Here is a 24263-nt window from a genome sequence, read left to right on the forward strand (position 1 = left end):
AGGCCTCCACAAAATGACATTTCTGCTCAAATTACTCATAAGAGTACAACCATCCCCATTACACATATCATTAACTAATTATGTGCTTCTTCTCTATGAATTTCCTTGTGCTGTCATCTTAAAATAGTATATGTTCATAGACAGGCAGCCAGATATACCATAATAATAATAATAATAATAATGAATAAATTAACACAATTGTATTTCATAACTTTCATAAAGGAACACTGAAAAGAATAATTGTATTCTTTCTTTAGAAGAAATCACTGTGAGTTATTTTAGTTAAATCAATAGACTGAAAATCAAAGCAAACTGAGAAATAAACTATTAAAATTATTCTTTCAGTCTATTCATAGTTACACACTTCTGTTAATAGCCTAAGTTTAAAAGATAAGAGCACTTAAGATTTCTCTTCTGTACAGTTTATGATGATTTGCTGTGAGAGAAAAAAATTACTGAATGTTACAAGAAGCCAAGCATCCTTTATTGAAACTTTTACAAAAAGAAAATCTCAAAAATAGTTCAAATGGATTTTTCAGCTACAAAATCACTTGTCTACTCCACTTCATCCCAAAAACTCTCTATTAGGGTGAAATCCAGGGAATGCACAGGCCATTAGAGTAAACTAAAGCCTCTATATCATGTTTGTGGGACCAGCTTTGAATGATGCATTCTTTGTGAATATTCTTCTAGAAGTACGCCTCTCTATTATAAAAAAAAATTTGGGAGGGAGACGAGATGTGATCTTCTCGGAAGACACTTTGATGTCATACTAGACAAGGCAGTGAGACAAAAGGACAGCTGCTGTACAAGCTTTTAAATGATTGACGCACAGAGGGTGCAGAGTTATTAGATATTTGTTTCAGTAATTTTTAATACAGGTACTGAGGTCTCAAAGCTGGTATCGACACCAAAGTCAAAATTTTATAAATTCTAGTAGAAACAAGTATAGTGATGAAGAATAAATAGGTGAGAAGAAGAGTTACATTGTATAGGATTTAGTATCTTGGTGGTCCAGTGAAGACCACAGAACTAAGAAATCAAGGCTGTGAAAATGTGCTAGATCCAGTGTGGCTAAGACTTCACAAATTTTCTTATTTTGTTTTAGCTCTTGTTCATTAATACCGCCCTTTCATTTTTCTTTCCAATGACCAGTTGTGGTCTTCTTGGTATTATTCTGTCAGGGAAACCTCAAGATTGCCCACTATTGATCACTAAAATCAATGTGTATGTACATTTCAAAATTCAATTTAATGTTATTAGTGTGAATGTATTCCAACTTATTTTTCTCCCTGTGCAGTTGAGAATTTGCCCTGAATTACCAAAAGCATAAGCCTAAGCAAAAAAAATGCAATATTATGCTGTTCATCCATTTATTTGATAAAGCTAGTTTTATACTCACAGACAGCAGATTTCATACAATGAAAGAACCAACCATGAACACGGCATCCAGTTCAATGTGGAGAGCACTCATACACCTTAATTTAAGCAAAATAATATTCATAACCTAAACCAGTGGTCCCCAACCTGTGATATATCAAGAGTTATGAGGTGGTATGTGATTCAAGAGGAAACACCAAAAAAAATTTAATGGTAGGTGTGGCAAGTGTGAGTGAAGGGAGAAGAATCAGAAAAAGAAAAGCTGATGCATTTACTGTGACACCTCAAAAAGTGTCAAAATCATGCTGTGTTTTCAATCCAAATCTGAAAACATGTTTAATGAACTGAAAACCAGTGAAACAAAGAACCATAGTTTACAGCATGGCATCCACAGCATCACACATCAGTGAAAGTATGCACATACATAGCAGTGATGCAAATGACATGGCAATGCTTACTTGTTAAGATTTCAATAGAATGCACAGAATATAGTGGGTGTGAAATAAAAAAACAAAAAGAATAGGTAGAGGTGTAATCAAAAACCAGGCAAAGCTCAGAATACCAAAAGAAGAACTGCCTGTGAAAGCCTGAACACGGGATGCCTCAGCCGTATTGACTGCTTTATAACCTGTGAACAGATGGATGACGTGGGACTAGGAATTGCCAATTTGAGTTACAGCTTGGAAAAGGAAAAAAATGCCAGAATGTACTAGAAAGGTCCAAAACTGTAAGCAAAATCATCCATCATATTGACAATCAGCCAATCAAATGATGGTAACATCACATGTTCCAGAATCCCAAGTAAATATATATATATAAATATACCTTGTCTGATGGCCAAAAGAGGAGCAATGCCAGAAGAAGAAACAGCAATGACAAAAAGGTGAAGTCAGAAGAAGAGACCAAGACACATGTGACCAGTTCATCTAAACGTGACTTCTCTAATTCTTTGTAAGCTTTTTCTAAAGACTGTATATATCCAGACTTTGCTATCTATATTTTCTTTTTTACTTTCTGCTACTGGCATTATTAATCTTTAATAAAAACCAAGTTGCTTTTAACTTTCTATACTTTGTTTTTTATATCTAGAGTGATTGAAGTAATAAGGTAAATATTTAGAGCACCTGGAGCAGTAAGTAAGTGCCATATGATCTGAACTGTAAGATTTATTGGGCTGTGGGTGCTGCCAGGGGATGCTGCAAGTACAGAGGAGCCCTGTGGCATGGGGTTTCCACCTCACTTGAAGTGCTGATGGACCATATGTGAGGGAGATCGGAAACACTTCCGGGGCAGATATCACAATTCTCTGTCTCTCTTGGGCTAGTGATCTTGCTTGTTGTCTTATAGGATCCACCATGTTCAAACAGCTGCTGCCTTCCTACACTATAATGTTCTCTTCTTGCTAGACTCACTCCTACTCATCTTTCTCTCTGTTGGCTGTCTCATACTTTAACAGTGTTATATGAACATTTGGAAGTTTCCAGTTAGATTAACAGAATAACACAATATGTATAGCTAAACAAAGACACTTCAATTCATTATACAGGTCAAATCCCGTTATAATAATTACCAAAGTAATGAAATTTTCAGAATAACAAAAATGTTTTGTTCCCCTCGACAAACATTCATACAACATCATGTTAAATGTATTTGCATTTTAACAAAATGTAAATTTCAGTATAACTAACATGTTCTCCACCAAAAATGGCCACCTAAGATAATAATGCGATGCAAAATATACATAATGCTGTGCCTATACTTTTGCCAAGTCTCGGAAACCCTGCAACAGATAGCGACAGTATGTTGCAAAATTTCCAGTCTTGGGCAGTCTCACTGAGAGTGTAGGTGCAATATCATACACATAGCCGAATTCTGGGTCAGCCATCCAATGATCATCCAAGTGGGTAGTGTACCGCACTGTTGCAATAACCAAAAAAAGTTTATGCCAAAAAAAAGTTATATCTAGCATATCATTTCCATTCAGTATTCATACCTGCACTCTTGTAAAGATGAAAATGACAACTAATGTCTCATTTTCAATTAAAATATTTTTTGCAGTGTAAGAAGTATTGCTTTTTTACACAGGTATTGTCAAGCTTGGGTCACAGAGGTGTGCGAGAGTCAGGATGGTGAGTCTAGCTTTCTAAGGAAAATACAGGTACTTTATAGCTGTATAGAGAAGGCAGGTTCAGCCTCAAGACTTCATTCAAAATAGGAGCTGTTATTTCAGTACTCAAGTACGCGAGATAGGAGCTGCGATAACAGGGCAATCATCCTTCTTTAGCTCCCTTAAGATTAGAACACAACCAGCAGCTCGGAATCAATGCTGTGGCAGACCAGGAGAGAGTGAGGAAGAGTAGGTCAAAGCCTGGTGTTAAATGTTCTAAACATCATGCAACAAGCAGTTTATGCAGTAAACCTGATCCAGCAGAAGACAACCAATTACTTTGCCCTTGGTTAACTGTTTACCAGACAGAGCAGAGCAGCTACAGAGCTGCCCTTGCGCCGCTGTCATTAGAGATGACAAATCACCCGTGATCCCGGTCACAACAGTCTACATATTTTTCCCATATTCGTTATAATGAAATTTCCATTATAACGAAATCTTTTTATGGTCCCATTAACTTTGTTAAAATGGGATTCCACCTGTATTTCTAAAAGATATTTGACAATTTGTGTAAATAATAAATAATAACAATTAATTCATAGTCTAATAATTCAAAATTCTCTTTTCATCATACCTGTCAAAGTCTCCATTGCACAGGGCTCTCACTGGGATTTGAAATGCTTGCCACACAGGATTCAATGTATTCTTCACAACTTCTGTCTTATGACAAATTGTAAACCTAATGGAAACAGACACAGAGAAAGAATGACTTGCAATCTGTAACTTCTCTAAGAATTTCCAAAAAGTAACTGCTCACAAAAAATACTGAAAATATGATCTTAGTTAAACTGGTATTTTCAGCAAAAATCACCTTATGTAGTTGCTTTTTTATGATTCAGGAAACTTTTGTAAAGACTAATTTCATCCTTGAATTAAAATTATTTTCACCAAAACATTACCTTTAGAACTTTGTTTCCAGGGAGAATTTTTGTTTTTTTACAGAGGCTCGATAGATAGATAGATAGATAGATAGATAGATAGATAGATAGATAGATAGATAGATAGATAGATAGATAGAGACACACACTATGGTCTGAACACATACCAGACTGACTAAAAAAAGAAGAAAATTAAAAAAGAAAGAAACTTTCTGACTTGGCTGTCACAGTGATAGGGAGGCATTACATAGTCGTATTACAGTAGCATTACTTGACACACTTCTGGCTGAAAGTCCTCAGCGTTATGTGTCAGAGAAAGGATGTGCAGCATTGTTCATAAGGGCACGCAGTTTCATTTTAATTATCTCCTTTACTACTGTCTCCAGGGGGTACAGTGCATCTCATAACTGAGCCTGCCCTATTAATGTGCTTGTTGGTTCAGTGCACCTACCTCTCTTGAAGTGATGTTACCAGCCCAGTACACCACAGTGCATAAAATCACACTGACCACCACTGAGTTATAGAAGATATGAAGTATGTCACATCCCACATTAAAGGAATGCAGTCTCCTAAGAAAAAAAGACCAGCTCTGTCCTTTGTTATATAGTACTTTTGTCTTATAAGCCCAGTCCGTCTAGTCACTAATCTGTACCCTGAAGTACTTGAAGGAGAGCACCACCTCTACATCTACTCCATGAATTGTGACCAGATTTTACCTTGATTTTGCTAATGTTAAGTTGCAGGCAATTCTTTCTGCACCAATATAGATGTTTTACTGCTCAACAGAAAAAAAAACATCTTTATAAATAACTTTGACAATTCTCTGCAGAGTTTAAAATATTATATGTAAATGTTCAGTTCATTGAATATACTAATATTAAGCAGAGGCTACAACTGACAGCAAGACAACACTGGGGCAAGTACAGCATTGTATCCCCATTTTGACATCACTGTACATAACAAGAGGTTTTATAGTCAATTGTTCTTCAATATAAAATAATACTCCTTCAAAAATTCTATATTTTGTATCTGTAACTTTCCCTACATATTGATGGCCAATAAAAACATTATCTTTTTTGGGCAATGGAGATACCAAAATTCCTGTTATAAAGGTTTTCAATGGAACCCCAGTTAGACCTAATCTCTGTACTCACTAAAAAAAGCCTGGGGAATGCCCAGTAGATAATGGAGACAATACATCTGTCAGTTTACCAGAGAGTAACTTGGAATTCACCTGGATGAACTGGGGACTGTTGTTAAAGATATGGTAGTGTAGTCTGCCCTGCACTGCCTACTAACATCATGCAATTCACATGGAAAAGCTGGTAAATGCAAAACGATATTACACACTATATAAAACACTCCACAAAAATGTAAACACCAACCAACAGCAAACATTCCCAAGAATTTGCACAACCAGAATAATGTCTGGCGTATCACAGATTTTGCATTTATTTACCTAAAAACACTCCAGAGAGAGTTGATCACAAGGAATATATAAAGTAATAACAGAAACAATTACATTTTCTCCTTGGGTTATCCTCTTGGTTGTCCATATAGCAAGACATGTCAAGAATTGTGTCTTTCTTTTCTTTCTTTATTTTATGATCAGACATGCCCAGAAAGTCGCAGTTCAACAGCTAATATCAAACCATTCCTCTGTGTATGGAACTGACCAAAAAAACTATCCAGGAAATGGACTTTTGCTTTATATATGAATCATAAATAAAAAACAATCATAACTCATGGGTATACCACTACTACAGAAAGGGAAGCAATCCAGAGCTTTTTGTACTCCATAAAAAGTACCTTTCTCAATAAAAGATAAACTTTGCCAGGATAATTCCTTTTCACAAAAAGATGCAAAAACCTAATAAAGAAAATATTATCACATCCCTCTACTTTAAATATCCAAATGATGGTAACTTAAATCGCAATCATATCATTTGTACAACACACGAAGTGTAAAGTCATTTGTTCATGTTGATCAAAGTACACTGCTATGCAATGCTGATGTTTTTTCTGCTGCTGCTGTTAACCTTATAAGCTATGTAAAATGTCCAATGAATGATTTTTTTGTTTGTTAAAATTGTTAAACTCATGTGGAAATACAGGAACACAAAAGTTGCATTTGACTTCATCTCACCAATCAGGTGCTGACTAAGCGCACATACCAAAATTAAAGAGGAAACAACTCATTTACACATGGCAAACATGTTGAAAATACACTTTTGAAATAAGTATTAGACATTTCATCATCTAAATAAGTGCAGTGGGCCCAGAGACGCACTCTCTTCTGGCTCTCATCCCCCTAAACAGATAATGTTTTCATTTACTCAATATGAGATGTATTTTGAGTATATTGTACATATGTATAGCAGCACACCTTGAGGAGACTGTCCTGGTCTGAAGGCTTCAACCTAATTACTTTTAATAGTAAAACCAATGTTCATTACCTCTAAAATAGTTACAACAGGCTTGTTGAGCACATTTTACATGAAGTGGCTCCTCTTACAATGATACAAGACAGAGGTAAGAAAGACTCAAAAGTTTCAGAAACACACAACTTTTCAGAAATATACATTTTACATAGGAGACATGCAACAAGAAACAACATATTTAGCTTCAACTGGAAAAATGAAGACTTACTGACAGACTGACAAATCATTCTTCATATTATAATGATTTTTACATAGTATTAAAACAAAACTATCCCCTATTTATTTATTAAGGACTTTACTTGACTAATAAAATTAAGGCATTTTGTAGTTTCTCCTGCTCTTAGCAATAATAATTTAACGTAATTAAGTAATAAAAAGAATGGATAGATGGATGAAATTGTCAAATCAAGCAGTTTCCTGCCAGATGTAACAGTGATTGATCTTAACATTTCATTGCTTGAGAATTTTAGTTTTAAATCTCTCAATTACTTACACAAATTACATTTTTATTTTTTTATTCCAACAACATTCTAACAAAACTATTAAAAAATTACCTGTATTATGTAATTTTACCCATCCATATCAATATTTGCTTTATCCTAGCAGTCATGGTTGATCGACTTTGTTAGTCCTTTAATTTCAAATTAAAAATTAAAATCTACAATCTTTTCTTAATCTCCTTAATTGGAATAGAAGGACAAACATCACAGCTCCAGGCTTAATAAATTAAGTGCAGTTACTTAAACATGTTCTGTCTGGTTCTGTCAAAGACTAAATTATTTTCTAATGTTGAGCTATGTTGTTTAATGTTCATTCAGGTCTCAAGATGAAGATATTGTAGGGTTTAGTCTTCAGATCAATATTTAGTTTTTCTGAAAACAAAACATTGATTTTCACTCTAATTCTGATACCACTTAGCTCTCCTATCCACAGAACCTAATGATAATTTTCCTGCTCTTCTTGAGTAACTGCTTTAGTGAGGTAAATGATGGATAGGTGATAACTAGCAACAGGATTTCTATAAAAGATGGGAAATCCTGAAAATCTCAATAAAATACACACTTCATGACACTGAAATAGATTGAGTGGAGTCTGGTAATAGATCAAAAATTATTTTGAACTAAAGAATTGTATTTTTTCTTGCTAAACCCCTGAATTCAGGTGCCATTTTTTCTTAGATCTACCATCTTATATTTACACTAGCTTTGTTCCCCACCTTCACCTTCAAGAAAGTTTGTAGGACAATGGGCCTCAGTTATAGTGCTGTTGGTTAATCAAAAGTACTTTGTACCTTACTAAGTGCTTTTCTGTATACAACATTTGCACTTTTTACCGGGGGCTAATATTATTACTATGCAGTGTGTAATGGTTAAAGGCTTTTTACCTAGGACTTCAAACCCTGAGGTTCTCAGTTCAAATCCTGGTACTGACACTGTGTGATCATAAGCATGTCACTTCACCTGCCTGTGCTCCAATTAGAAAAAAACAAAAGGAATGTAACCAATTGTATCTCATTTTTTTAAGTCAGACTGGATAAAGGCATCAGTCAAATAATAGTAATAATAATAATAATATTATTAGGTCACTCCAGCTGCTCACTCTTGAACATTTAACCATGAGTAAACATTCCTGCGTGAAACCAGGAAACTGCTTTTCCAACTGATTTAGCTTTTGTTGATTATTATTGCAAAATACAATACAATATAATACAATTTTTTTGTATAGCCCAAAATCACACAAGGAGTGCTGCAATGGGCTTTAAAATACAGTTTAAAATACAGTTTTATAGTTTGTTCACATTGCACACTGCAGATTCACTGTTAATTTGAAGAATTTTAAAAATAAAAAAATAAATGTGGCATGTATAATGTTTGGGCAACTTGTCAGTAATTAATACTAGGGAATCCATTCCCGGGAATTCGGGAATCCCGCATTTCATTCCTGGGAATCCTGGGCTCCTGGGGATGACACAGTGCACGGGCATCTCACATGTGAACGGTTTTAGAATGACCAGCACTTATTTTTAATAAAACTACTGCAATATATTGACACAAATAAAAGACTAACCTTATCTACAAGCAGTTCATGCTGTCATATATGTACATGTATCTAGTGACTTGTAGTAATAAGAGCGTAGAAAGCATAATGTCCTCACAGGTGGCACACTGGCAGTGCTGCTTCCTTGCAGTAAGTAGACTGTGGAAGATTGTGGGTTTGCTTCCCTGTTCCTCCCAGTGTGCATAGTGTTTTGAGTACTGAGAAAAGCGCTATATAAATGTAATTTATTATTATTATTAACGTGTCCAGCGTGCGGTCATCCAGGCAAGAGCGCACCTTCGTGCAGAAGTACGCTAGCTGCTGAGAAAGCACGCTCTGCCTTCAGTTAAGTAGGCGGCAAAATCATCAGATACTGATACACTTGTTCTAAACAACGTTTGTGCTTGCCGTTGCTCTGAAACACCACCATGTCAGCTTTTACTGATGCATCCAGTTTCTTGTCATCATTCTGTGATGACAAGTTTTTTGGCACAGATAATGAGGATGCAACAGACTGACACATTGCAAGTTGCTGTTCAAAGCTGTTGTCTGATGAAGGGCAAGCTGCTGCAATGGCACCACCTTAATTATTTTCAACTATAATTCTGTTAATTTTACATGCTATATATGCGACGTTGGCCGTTCCCGTTTTCCGGGTAATCGGGAGCCCGGGAATGGATTCCCTAATTAATACCTCCCCAGGAAGAAGTCACATTTTCTAAAAGATTCTTGAAGACAAATACCTTTCAAATTCTTCTTGGTTTCAGAATTTTTCTCCAGTCTTCTAGCTTGGAAATGTCTTATTGTATGTTCTGGAGGTTTAAGATTCCTGCTCAGCTTTTCAATGATATTCTAGTGTGATGACTGAGAGGTACAGTATATTCTAAAACCTTAATCTTTTCTTGTAAGCACTCCATGGTTGATTTTGAGATAATGTTTGAACCTTTGACTTCCTGAAATAATGGCTGTCACTTCTTTCACCTTCAGTTTCTTCTTTGACTCTGTAAAATTACCTTCCAATATTTGTTGAACTTTACTTAGATGTGTTTCTACTTCCATATTAACAATAATTTATGTATCACTAGTAACTGCATAACACCAAAGAATAAAAGATAATTTCTCATGCTTAACAGTTGGTAAGGTGTTCATCTTCAGAAATGTTTTACCTTTTTGCTAAATGCATATTTAAGCTTGAGGCCAGAATGCTTTTGCTTTTTCAGACCAAAATATTTCCTTCCACCACGTTTCTAGCTTAGTGTATGTTCAGTATTGCTCAGGCAATACATTTTATGGTGAGGTTATAAGAACTAACAACTCTAATGAAGATCATTTTTGTGTAAGCAAAGTTTATTGTGGCCTCACGGACGACACTCTAGAGACAGTGAGGAATTTTTGCTGATTCTCCGTGAGGATATGCGTTTTTTTAACGTTTGAGTACAATACGAGCAATTCTAGCAACATCTTTTTATAGATCTCTTCTGCTTTGCAACACTAAATGTATGCTTATTTTCAATTTCTATGTCAGCAGCTTAGAGCAATCAATAGTTGCACTGAAAGACTGGAAGGGTCAGGGTATTTATTTTACTACTGATTTATCTTCATCAGGATTAATTTAAGGCCTAATGAGTAAGACATGTTTTAGAACCTAAAAAAAGGCATTAATAAATCAAGTGAAAAAGTATCCAAGCATTTTCAAATACCACTATTCTGTACAATTTATTTTCAGTCTTGTACATTTAGTAAATACATAATAATAGTGTATTATAATTTACCAAATCATTGAAACATGTAATATCACAAAGTGTGCACAAAAGTTTTATATAACTATAAAAAGTTAATTACATCTGCAACTAGTGTATGCACAAGGACTCACGTGCATGAAAGTTTTTCCCGTTTTTTCTGTAAAATTTCATACCTTAGTCTTTGACCTGGGTCATGCTCATCGTAGAATAATCTTTGGAACGTACAACTTATTAGAAAAATATAAGATACCAGTTTCTTGCAAAGTCCATCAACAAATCATCATTAAAAACAGGCTGAATCTTACTTGTTTATGTAGTGAACTATGGTGAAGAACAAAACTGATAACAGCAAACAAAATTTGGCTAGATTTTCTTTACCAAGGAACTCACCATTACAATAATGAGACTAATAACATACATGCTTTCATTGTGTGATCTACTGCATTGTAGATTCAGATTTCAACAAAAATGCAAGTGATCTACAGGAAAGCCTTTCAAACAATATACAGTATATTGTACCCATTAATGTGATCTCCTTCACTTTGCTTGAAGCATGTGTGCTCACATTAATTTGAGTGGAAAATGATCAAGAGAATGATTCAAGGAAAAGGCAAAAACTCTACCCTAGGACAAGTGGGGGTTTATAAAAGGCAGATCTTCCTAGCAAAATAAACTAAAATATTGAGCTAATTTAAAGACTAACATACAGAAATTCAGTGGTGGGAGGTAATGAGGTACAATTACTTCATTACTGTACATTTTTCATGTATTTGTACTTTACTTAATTAGACTAAGCTGTGGATTCATTTGACTTTTACTCCACTGCATTTTAAAACAAATATATCAACTTTCTACTCCACTACGCTTCTATATGCCACTGCATTTCATTTTACAGTCACATAAACAGTTACATCTTTTTGAAGGATTCTCACAGGAGAGCTAAAGTGCATGAGTAATGCTGTCAGCCTCTTTTGTATTTTTAAACATGTCTGTGATGGGTCGCCACATAATCTTATGTTGAAATTAACTAAGTTTGTTCAAAGGCGAATTCTGATAAACCACCTGCTATCAAGGGTTGCCAGATTTATGGTTTTCACTCCAGTTAGACTATTTTTGAACGGTTATATACGGCCTCCCAAACGTCAAAACCCTAAGGAGGACAACAAAATGTCACCAGCGGAAAAACATCAAGAGGGACAACAGAAACAATGGAAAAACTCCAAGGGGGACCCAGCCAGGATATTGATAGCACCAAACTCCCCTCACTCGTCAACAGGCATCATTCAGTAGGTCCACAGCACCATTAGGTGGGATTTCATGCGTCACTGAGCTGGGAATATTTCCTGAAGCTGGCAACCCAGCCAGACCATGTGTCTAGTATACTCTTCTCTTTTGATGCTTTTCTTAACTTACTTTAAACTCTATATGGCGTTAAATGCCTTAGCCCAGGGGTCTCCAACATTTTTTCCCCTGAGAGATACTTTTACAAAATGAAAATAGCTGAGAGCTACTCATGTTTTCTGATGTTTATTCTCGTAGCTTATTTCAACCCAAACAAACTGAATAAGCTTGTTTTGCCTGAACATTTACAAAATGTTGGTGTCCACAACTCACATTTTGCATTAAACCATCACAGAAATATTTAGTTCACCTGCAAGTGCATTTTGTATGTCTGTATGCATTTTCTAGCGTATCTCACACTATTGAATTAAAACATGGCTGCTGTCAAAACAAAACAATGCAATTCCAAATACACAGATATTACTTATTCATTTGTCATTTTGTTACATGTCAGTTTCACTTCACAAGAGTATTCTCATGTCCAGTTGCATGTGTGATGTGCTTTTTAGTTAGTGAGATGTCTGGCACTACATGGATTCAACAAGAGAGGTGTACGGTGGAGTGTAGTCACTTAGGTTCACTCTTATGGAGCCATTTAAATGTTCATCTGTCAGTCTTGTTCTGAACTTTGATTTCATGACATTCATGTCAGACTCACAGAGGTATGTAGACCCAAACAAAGCAGACATTTTCAGAGCTGCTTGGTGAAGATTCTTATAGTTATCTGGCTCTACTAAGCTCCAGAAATGCTGAGAATGCTGTTGAGACTTTAACTGCACATTATTTTGAAGGTTTACCAATATATAATATATAAAATCCAATATCTCTCTGTCTATATGTCTGTCTGCATTTCACAAGAGAACTACTTAATGGATTTAGATATTTTTTTTCTATAATTTGCTTGAACATTCCCGTTGATTTTGCGACTTCTCTCATTTCGCTATGTATCATAGTTCACTTGTGGTAACAATTTATTTGCGCGAATCTGAGATCCACACAATGGGCTGAAGGAAGAGGGGGTGGTGCTCTCCTCACTCACTCGCCAGCTTCAGGGCGTGCACCTTAACTAACTCTGCTTAGCTAGAGAACGAGAGAACAATTGAATGCAACTTTGTTTGATATTTAAAATAAAGTGTTACTTATGTCTTGATGAGTTTCAGTCCAGATATTCTCTTAAGTGTATGTCACATTGAAAAGACAGATTGCAATTCAGATTGTGGATTGTGATTTTGTGTTAAAAGGATTGTGATATAATTTTTTGCAAAGATTGCCCACCCCTAATTTGACTAATCAAGTTTTCAAATTTATGTAGGATTCATTAACCCTTTGGCAAGCTACTTGGAAAGGGATTGCAAGCTACCGGTAGCTCATTAGCGACATACTGGAGACCCCTGCCTTATCCTGTGCTGCCCTTATTGGGAGATCTGTCCTTCATTTAAGCCAAGAATTGCATAACCATGCTCCAGATGATTCCTTGTCCTTTTTGTTTTCTTCTCTTCCATGGCCATCTGCCCATAGCATTTGACTATATTTTTTTACACTTCTAGACATTAGAGACTTAAACACTGCACCAAGTTAATAGTCATAATTTAATCTGTGCTTAGAGTCTCTTCCATTTCTATAACTTAGTTGTTTATTTGGATTGTATACAGTATGTAATTCTCTGGCATGTTTCTTTCCTGATTTCATTATATGTTTCTTGGCTAGAAGAATACTACTTTTTCTGTTTTTCTGTTTCTACATTTTGACAATTCATGTTGGTAACTTTTTCAGTCTTCACTGAATAACCTGTTTTGATGAAAATAGTCACTACTATATTTAACTCTTCTCAGGTGTCAACCTTTTGCCTAATGTTTAATTCAAACAAAGTTCATTGTTACCTGTTGTCCAACAGCTTTCATGTTTCTCACTTTCTCGATTCCTTTGAGAGTTGCTTTGACTCATTGTCATTTTCTAATGAGATCTGATGTTGTCAATTTACATCTGTCTCCTGCTGTTGTCCCTAATCAGACTGCAAAGGTTGAGGACTTTTAGTTTTCTGTGCAATAGCCATCTGCAAATACTTTTTGACATCTGCCAGGATCTACTTGAGCTCTACATTTGTGTGCTTTTGGTTGTTGGTAATAAAATACTATGCCCAGATTGATATTTTGCAAGATATCAGATTATATCTTGATTTCAGTTTCTCAACATGTAATATGTTCTATTTTGTGCCTCCTAAAAACTTTAGTCAGCCAACATTTTTTATTAGCTTGTAAATAAGAGAACTACTGTGTATTCGGGTATTACTACGCTGTTCACGTGCATTTTAGGTGTGGTTATTGTTGTATTTTTTAAGTAACAGGAAGATAATATAATTAAGTAATTGTGAAGATGAACTTTGTTAAAAATCACAGACAGTTAACTCAAGCAGCATCATCCAATAGTTCCAAGAAAATTTGAATGGTAGCTATGCAGGTAGCAGGAAAAAAGCAGGTGAGACAAAAGGGTGCCAACAAATGCATGCAGCAACAAATGAACATAGCTGGTAACCAGCCCCATTTCCCCAACCATATCCCCCTGGGGTTAGTTTTATTTACAGGAAAGATTTTTTAAAAGGTAGTGTACCATAACAAAACATAAAATTTGAAGAAAAATATCATGTACATAACACAAACAAGTCTAAAACCAGTATCAGTCCATATGTCGGTACTAACAATTGGACGGAGCAATTAGGCATGATGTGTCCAAAGATGGGCCTGTAAATTTCAATGGCTTCATATAAGTGTGTGTTTAGCTGGCTCTGCAACAAAAAGAAACCTTGACCAGAGTTGGATTCCTACTTTGTGGCTGATGTTGGGATATGCTTCAGCACTCAACAATCATGAATTGGATCAAACGAGTCTGAAAATATTATGTTATGGTCTCTGTTAAGATTTTCAAAGACTATATAAAACAGTACATTTTGATGAAGCCCCACAGCAGGCAAGCAATGCATTACATCAGCATTCCTTTCAGGACTTCAGAAGAGCTTGATTCAAAAAAATCAATGAAATGAAACGTCCATGACAACACATTTAAAGGTTTACAAATAGAAATATTTAGGGCATAACACTGGGGCTGAGTTTGGACATCCTTAGTGGATACAATAAGGCATCATTTTATTTATAACATTTGCAGGCCACAGACCACAGGTTTATTTTACTTTTATTTTTTTAACCTCATTTCATGATTACAATCTAGATAGAAATTTCATTAATGACAACAGACACAACAGTAACAAGGGAAACAGGTATGGGCAGTGGAAAGATTCATTAAGTTATTTACTTACAAAGTAGCTCAAAATAACTTTTTCAAGAAAAAGTTTAAACATTAGCAGTTTAGGCTACATGATTGTAGACTCACAAACCTTTGAAGTACTATATTTTGACTCAATCACATGAAAACACAGGAGAAAGCTGTAAGGAGCCATATGACACAGTATTTTTCACATTATTTAACTTAAATGTGATATATATTTGCTGGGGCTCCCACAGGACTCCATGGGAGCTGGAGTTTGGCCCTGTTGGGTTCTGATGGCGCTGCCTGGGGTGCTGCAGCACTTCCGCCACACCTATAAGTGTAGCCGGCAGGAGGTCATCAAGCACCTGGAGTACTTCCGGGTGCTTTACAAAAGGAGCCGCCTTACTACGCCAGTGTTAGGTGTTAGAGGACAAAGCTTGGCAGGAGGAGTTGAGGCAGAAAGAGAAAGAAAGGAGAAGAAAAGAGTTTTGTACAGGGCTGTGTTTGCTGTGCTTGAACTGTTCTGTACAGGTGGGAAACGGGGGAAGGTGTTTCTCACAGGAAAAAAAATTTCAAAAATAAAAGCATGTCTGTGTTGGGTTTGGGTGGCAGGTACACTCCCTGTAGGCCACAATATTTTATATATACATATATACACTCACCTAAAGGATTATTAGGAACACCATACTAATACGTTGTTTGACCTCCTTTCGCCTTCAGAACTGCCTTAATTCTACGTGGCATTGATTCAACAAGGTGCTGAAAGCATTCTTTAGAAATGTTAGGATAGGATAGCATCTTGCAGTTGATGGAGATTTGTGGGATGCACACCCAGGGCACGAAGCTCCCGTTCCACCACATCCCAAAGATGCTCTATTGGGTCGAGATCTGGTAACTCTGGGAGCCATTTTTAACTCATTGTCATGTTCAAGAAACCAATTTGAAATGATTCAAGCTTTGTGACATGGTGCATTATCCTGCTGGAAGTAGCCATCAGAGGATGGGTACATGGTGGTCATGAAGGGATGGAAAAGGTCAGAAACAATGCTCAGGTAGCCCGTGGCATTTAAACGATGCCCAATTGGCACTAAGGGGCCTAAAGTGTGCCAAGAAAACATCCCCCACACCATTACACCACCACAAGCAGCCTGCACAGTAGTAACAACGCATGATGGATCCATGTTCTCATTCTGTTTACGCCAAATTCTGACTCTACCATTTGAATGTCTCAACAGAAATCGAGACTCATCAGACCAGGCAACATTTTTCCAGTCTCCAACTGTCCAATTTTGGTGAACTCATGCAAATTGTAGCCTCTTTTTCCTATTTGTAGTGGAGATGAGTGGTACCCGGTGGGGTCTTCTGCAGTTGTAGCCCATCCGCCTCAAGGTTGTGCTGAAGGCTGAAATTCGGCAGGCTCATTCCTTACAGCTTACAGTTCATTTCAAAATTCTACGCGTAATGGTCATAACTGGTAGCTATTTTTCTCCATTTACTGTAATGGAGTTGAGCTCGAAAGCCGTGGGGGGCGGAGTTTCGTGTGACATCATCACGCCTCCCACGTAATCACGTGAACTGACTGTCAACGCAGTACGTAGAAAACCAGGAAGACCTCCAAAAAGCGCTGAAGAAAACATGCATTATATAATTGAGAAGGCAGCAAAACAATAAGAAGTGAGCGAGTGACATATACAACCATATTCATGAGTGCTGCTACTTCGGAAACAAAGCATGGTGTAAACCTAAAGATTAAATTAAGTTCATAGACAGGCTGCCGCTGGTGTTTGTCATGCCCAGGGTAATGCGGGATACAAGTTTAATGAGAGGACGCAGGATATGAACGAGAGTTTTGATCACTTTGTAATTAAGTTAAAATTGCAGGTGAAGGGCTGTGCCTATGCAAATTCCAAGAGACTGTGCTTGTGGGGGATTGACAGTTAAGGCGGGTGGGGGAGCCACGTCATAATCTCCCCTCCCATTCACCTCATTTCGCTGTGAGCTGAGCTCTGCAGCTAACGCAGTCTTGAGGAACCAACTTTGTGACGCTGCCACCAAATACTCACAGAAAAATCCACAAGTTAATACACACGCTGTCTCTACAGTTTCTCCCCACTGAATCCTCCAGGCACTACTTACAAAAGGTTACATTGACAATCGTGTTACATTATTTTAAACTGTTTCCTTTTCTTAGCACAAGCACAGTTGAGAAGCTTTGATGCATATGCTCCATAGCGGAGCAAGGGTCTGCTGGAGCCAATCCCAGCCAACACTGGGCGCAAGGCAGCAACCAATCCTGGACAGGGCACATGCATCATTTTCAAAACATTAACCGAACAGTGTTTTTTTAGTTTATTTTTCTGAATACATTTTTGTTAACTTAGTTCAGTTCAGAGTCGTTTCAATCAATATATTTTGACGTTGACTTTATATATTCAGGAATGAGTTTATATCCTCGAATGTTGACTTTATATAATCAGGAATGACTTTATATATTCCGACGCTGACTTTATATATTCAGGTTTTGACTTTAGATATTCCAGCGCAGACATTATATATTCAAGTTTTGACTTTATATATTCCGACAGTGACTTTATATATTCAAGTTTTGACTTTATATATTCGGGAATGACTATATATATTCAAGTTTTGAGTTTATATATTCTGACGCCGACTTTATATATTCAGAAAAGCAATGAATTTGCCTGTTTGGCACCCCATAATATATGTGTGTGTGTGTATATGTACACATGTATGTATATATATATATATATATAAATATATATATATATATATATATGCCAGCAAAACTCATGACAATGACAAAACAATTACATTGTCAATCATGTTACGCTTTATTAAAATGTTTCCTTTTCTTTTTACTTCTCCGCTGCCAAGCTGGTATTTTGCTATATATATATATACATATATATATATATATATGAGAACAACACTCAAAACAATGATAAAACAATTACATTAACAATCATGTTACGTTATTTTTAAAATTTTTCCTTTTCTTTATCATAACTTCTTTAACACACTACTTCTCCGCTGCAAAGCTGGTATTTTGCTATATATATATATATATATATATATATATATATATATATACAGTATATATATTGTAACAGTAGGAGGCTATCACTCCTTGAACCCTCAGGTACCACGCCAAACACAAGGTAAAAGTCCAATAATTATTATTTTTATTATAATAATTACACACACCAAGCACCCTCCACTCAACACTACTCATACAATAATCAATATAATCCTCCACTCCCAGACACGTTGCCACCCTTCCTTCCAGCTCAGATCGCTGTCTGGGAGCTCCCACAGTCGTTTTATATTCACTGACCCATAAGTGTCTCCAATCCCGAGACGTGTTGCCAGGTTATAGTGCACATGCAAGTCCTTGAGCCTCCCTGCAGCGTCCTCTGGTGTGCCCCACGGTATCCAAGAGGGTTGGGATTAGAAACTCCATTGTCCAGGGTTCCCTGTTGGTCTTTTGGCACTTCCATGCTACAGGGAGGGCTCCATCTGGCAGCCTGGGGGTATTGGCCGGGATGAACAGCCGGCCATCTCCCAAAATATATATATATATATATATATATATATATATATATATATATATATATAGTAAAATACCGCTTCAGCGGAGAAGTAGTGTGTTAAAGAAGCAATGAAAAGAAAAGGAAACATTTTGAAAATAACGTAACATGATTGTCAATGTAATTGTTTTGTCACTGTTGTGAGTGATGAGTGTTGTTGTCATATATATATATTTACACACACACACATAAACATATATATATACATATCTATACATATACACATATATACATACATATATATCTACATATATACACATACATATACATACACACATACATACATACACACACACATATATAAACATATATATACATATACATACATATCTACATATATACACACACAGCTATTTCGTATCAGTGCAATACGCTGCTTGTTAAAACGGATAACTCCCGCTCTTACGTGCAAGTCTGCGTGGATATTATGAACTATCGATTTGTTCAAGTTCTATTTAAATTTTAAATAGAAGGAATTTTTATTTAGTCGACAGAAATATCTTTGGTAGGAATGGTAAAAACAGACAGGAATATTATTCCTGAATAAATCAACTCAAACCTTAAACAACTTATAATATTTTGCTCTCCATAAAAATATATCCTGTCTAAATTATACAAGTTAGAAATAAAGTAAACATTAAAAGAACAAACATTCAAATTTCTTTACTCTTATGTAATTTTATATAAAAAATAAACTTAGATTTTAAATATCCCAAAAGATTTTGCTCTCCATAAAAATATATCCTGTCAAAATTATACAAATTCAAATATGAACATGCTGCATAACAAAACCTGGAAATATAAATAAAATGTGTTCCTTTCAGCAATAACAAATCAAATCATTCAGTTGTCTTTGCTCATATGTCATTTTAGAGCTGGACGCCTGGCATCTTTTTATGGCAACAAGTTCGTTTCTGTTTGGTGTGAGGTTCTGTGTTGTGGAGATTCTCAGGATGGATTGCAGGTGCTCATCAGTGAGGCGACTCCTGTGTGCTGTTTTGTTAGTCTTTATCACTGAGAAGAGCTTCTCACACAGATATGTGCTACCAAACATGCACAAGGTTCGAGCCGCATGTAGACGGACTTTTTGTTCTTCAAAGTCACCAAAGCGCCGTGCAAACTCAGTGCGCCAGTTTATCAGCAAAGTGCGATTTGGGAACACCGTAGTGACGACTTGGTTTAACATTACTTGGCAACAGGGAAAAGGGGAAAGTTGCACTGGTGCATTTGTGTCTCCCATAAAAGCAGCTTCACTTGAAATCACTTTGTGATTGTGCACGGTAAAACGTCCGCTGAAGTGTCAGATTCTTATTTAATTATTCTGCTTTCTGTATCTTCTGCATTGCATTCAGGTTACCCTGATGTTTTGTCTCATAGTGCCGTCTTAGATTAAATTCTGTAATTACAGCCACATTAGCTCCACAAATGAGACACACGGGTTCAGTAAACATATACTCAGCCTCCCATCGGTTTTTAAAGGCTCTATTTTCAGAATCAACTTTTCTCTCCAGCATCGTGTGAGCTAGCTTCGCAATAACTTGCAGCATCATAAGCTAGACTTGATTAACGCGTAAGTGTTCGCAAGGCAGCTGAAGCGCTGCATTATGGGATCTGTAGTTTATTGTGTTACCAGCGCTTCATATACCTGGGCCATTAATAACAATAATACAGTATATAAAATGATCTCGGGCGGATATAATTACGCCGGGCGGATGTGGCCCGTGGCCCTTGAGTTTGACAAATATGGACTAAATAGAACTTGAAAAGATATATTTTTCAAATGTGATCGCGCAATTCAGATAGAGTTGACGCGCGCACTACAGCCTGCATCCTCCCTCGCTCTTACTTTTTACCGCTCATCTAATGAATACACTGAGTATGGCTTTACCAAAACAATCATTGATGGCGAATAAAGTATCCATTATTCGAGTATGTAGATCGGATATATATATACATATATATATACCAGCGTCGCAGGAGAAGTAGTGTGTTAAAAAGCTAGAAAAGAAAAGGGAACATTTTAAAAATAACGTAACATGACTGTCAATATACAGTATTTGTTTTGTGAGTGTTACTGAGTGTTGCTGTCATCAAGGATTTGATTATCATTATTTCTTTCAATCAGGTTCGTATTGTAGGATGTGTTGTGTTCAAGTTACATTCCGTGTTTGTCAATCGTTGTAAAGATGACAGGTTTCATTCATCGATTCGTTTCTTACTGCATCAATAAACAGCTCGTCTTCTTCTTTATCTGAGACCTGACACACTGCATGCACGGTTTTTTTACACTGTCTTCCTTTAGCGGGACATTGACTTTTTCCACCGTGTGCTTTGTTTCCGCAGTAGCTGGATTTATGAATATGCTTATCAGACGCTTCATATTTTTGCTGCCTTTTCAATTGTGTAATTCGGTTTTGTTCAGCTCTTTGGAACTGTTGCTTTTATCTGTGCACTCGCCAGTTCACGTGAGCGCTCGGTGTACATGCATCGAAGGTTCCCAGCTGTGCTGGTGCCATCTCGTGCTATGTCCATGGCTGTATTTAATGTTACCTTAGTCCTGGCACTTAAAACTTTCTCTCGCAGTTTACTGAGTTTGTGTCAAACACCACCCTGACCATCTCATCTTCCTCTCCATAAGCACAGTCCTTCACCCGTGAATATTTAGTGGAGTTTGCTATTGGATTGCCGCTGACGGACGGCCTTATATGGGCAGGCACTAAATTACAAACGCCAGCGGCAGCCTGTCTATGAAATTAATTTAAAGTGTAGGTTTACATCGTGCTTTGTTTCAGTAGCAGAACTCATGAATATGGTTGTATATGTCACTCTTTCGCTTCTTATTGTTTCGCTGCCTTCTCAATTATATAATGCATGTTTTCTTCAGCGCTTTTGGAGGTCTTCCTGGTTTTCTATGTACTGCGTGATTACGGGAGGCGTGATGATGTCACACGAAACTCCGCCCCACGGCGTTCAAGCTCATCTCCATTACAGTAAATGGAGAAAAACAGCTTCCAGTTATGACCATTACGCGTAGAATTTCGATATAAAACCTGCCCAACTTTTGTAAGGAAGCTGTAAGGAATGAACCTGCCAAATTTCAGCCTTCCACCCACACGGGAAGTTGGAGAATTAGTGATGAGTGAGTGAGTGAGTGAGTGAGTGAGTGAGTGAGTGAGGGCTTTGCCTTTTATTAGTATAGATATATATATACTGCTCAAAAGAATTAAAGGAACACTTTTAATCAGAGTATAGCATAAAGTCAATGAAACTTATGGGATATTAATCTGGTCAGTTAAGTAGCAGAGGGGTTGTTAATCAGTTTCAGCTGCTGTGGTGTTAATGAAATTAACAACAGATGCATTAGAGGGGCAACAATGAGATGACCCCCAAAACAGGAATGGTTTAACAGGTGGAGGCCACTGACATTTTACCCTCCTCATCTTTTCTGACTGTTTCTTCACTAGTTTTGCATTTGGCTAAAGTCAGTGTCACTACTGGTAGCATGAGGCGATACCTGGACCCAACAGAGGTTGCACAGGTAGTCCAATTTCTCCAGGATGGCACATCAATACGTGTCATTGCCAGAAGGTTTGCTGTGTCTCCCTGCACAGTCTCAAGGGCATGGAGGAGATTCTAGGAGACAAGCAGTTACTCTAGGAGAGCTGGAGAGGGCCATAGAAGGTCCATAACCCATCAGCAGGACCAGTATCTGCTCCTTTGGGCAAGGAGGAACAGGATGAGCACTGCCAGAGCCCTACAAAATGACCTCCAGCAGGCCACTGGTGTGAATGTCTCTGACCAAACAACCAGAAAGACTTCATGAGGGTGACCCAAGGGCCCCATGTCCTCTAATGGGCCCTGAGCTCACTGCCCAGCAGCATGCAGCTCAATTGGCATTCGCCATAGAATACCAGAATTGGCAGATGCACCACTGGTGCCCTGTGCTTTTTACAGATGAGAGCAGGTTCACCCTGAGCACGTGACAGAAGTGAAAGGGTCTGGAGAAGCCATGGAGAACATTATGCATTCTGTAACATCATTCAGCATGAGCAGTTTGGTGGTGGGTTAATGATTGTCTGGGGAGGCATATCCATGGAGGGTCACACAGACCGCTACAGGCTTGACAAAGGCACCTTGGCTGCCATTAGGTATCAGGATGAAACCCTTGGACCCATTGTCAGACCCTATGCTGGTACAGTGGCTCCTGGTGCACGACAATTCCTGGCCTCATGTGGTGAGAGTATGCAGGCAGTTCCTGGAGGATGAAGGAATTGATACCATTGACTGGCCACCACACTTTCCTGACCTAAATCCAATAGAACACCTCTGGGACATTATGTTTTGGTCCATCCAATGCCACCAGGTTGCACCTCAGACTGTCCAGGAGCTCAGTGATGCCCTGGTCCAGATCTGGGAGGAGATCCCCACAACACCATCTGTCATCTCATTAGAAGCATGCACCGATGTAGTCAGGCATGTATACAAGAACACAGGGGCCATACAAAGTGCTGCGTACAATTTTGATACAATACAATATATACATACATACAGTGGTGTGAAAAACTATTTGCCCCCTTCCTGATTTCTTATTCTTTTGCATGTTTATCACACAAAATGTTTCTGATCATCAAACACATTTAACCATTAATCAAATATAACACAAGTAAACACAAAATGCAGTTTTTAAATGATGGTTTTTATTATTTAGTGAGAAAAAAAATCCAAACCTACATGGCCCTGTGTGAAAAAGTAATTGCCCCCTTGTTAAAAATAACCTAACTGTGGTGTATCACACCTGAGTTCAATTTCCGTAGCCACCCCCAGGCCTGATTACTGCCACACCTGTTTCAATCAAGAAATCACTTAAGTAGGAGCTGCCTGACACAGAGAAGTAGACCAAAAGCACCTCAAAAGCTAGACATCAATCCGAGATCCAAAGAAATTCAGGAACAAATGAGAACGGAAGTAATTGAGATCTATCAGTCTGGTAAAGGTTATAAAGCCATTTCTAAAGCTTTGGGACTCCAGCGAACTACAGTGAGAGCCATTATCCACAAATGGCAAAAACATGGAACAATGGTGAACCTTCCCAGGAGTGGCCGGCCGACCAAAATTACCCCAAGAGCGCAGAGACGACTCATCCGAGAGGTCACAAAAGACCCCAGGACAACGTCTAAAGAACTGCAGGCCTCACTTGCCTCAATTAAGGTCAGTGTTCATGACTCCACCATAAGAAAGAGACTGGGCAAAAACGGCCTGCATGGCAGATTTCCAAGACGCAAACCACTGTTAAGCAAAAAGAACATTAGGGCTCGTCTCAATTTTGCTAAGAAACATCTCAATGATTGCCAAGACTTTTGGGAAAATACCTTGTGGACTGATGAGACAAAAGTTGAACTTTTGGAAGG

The 24263-nt window shown here is 37.4% G+C and overlaps 1 protein-coding gene across 1 annotated transcript in view; it reads right to left on the reverse strand.

Annotated features, from left to right (window-relative positions):
* Positions 1 to 24263, reverse strand: part of LOC120533951 (copine-8) — a 780386-nt gene that overhangs the window by 238060 nt on the left and 518063 nt on the right. Inside the window, exon 9 of the mRNA XM_039761099.1 lies at positions 4122 to 4226. Within this exon, the coding sequence (XP_039617033.1) occupies positions 4122 to 4226 (105 nt within the window). The remainder of the gene's footprint in view (positions 1 to 4121; positions 4227 to 24263) is intronic.

This window comes from Polypterus senegalus, chromosome 8, assembly GCF_016835505.1.
Source record: "Polypterus senegalus isolate Bchr_013 chromosome 8, ASM1683550v1, whole genome shotgun sequence".
Lineage (NCBI taxonomy): Eukaryota > Metazoa > Chordata > Cladistia > Polypteriformes > Polypteridae > Polypterus > Polypterus senegalus.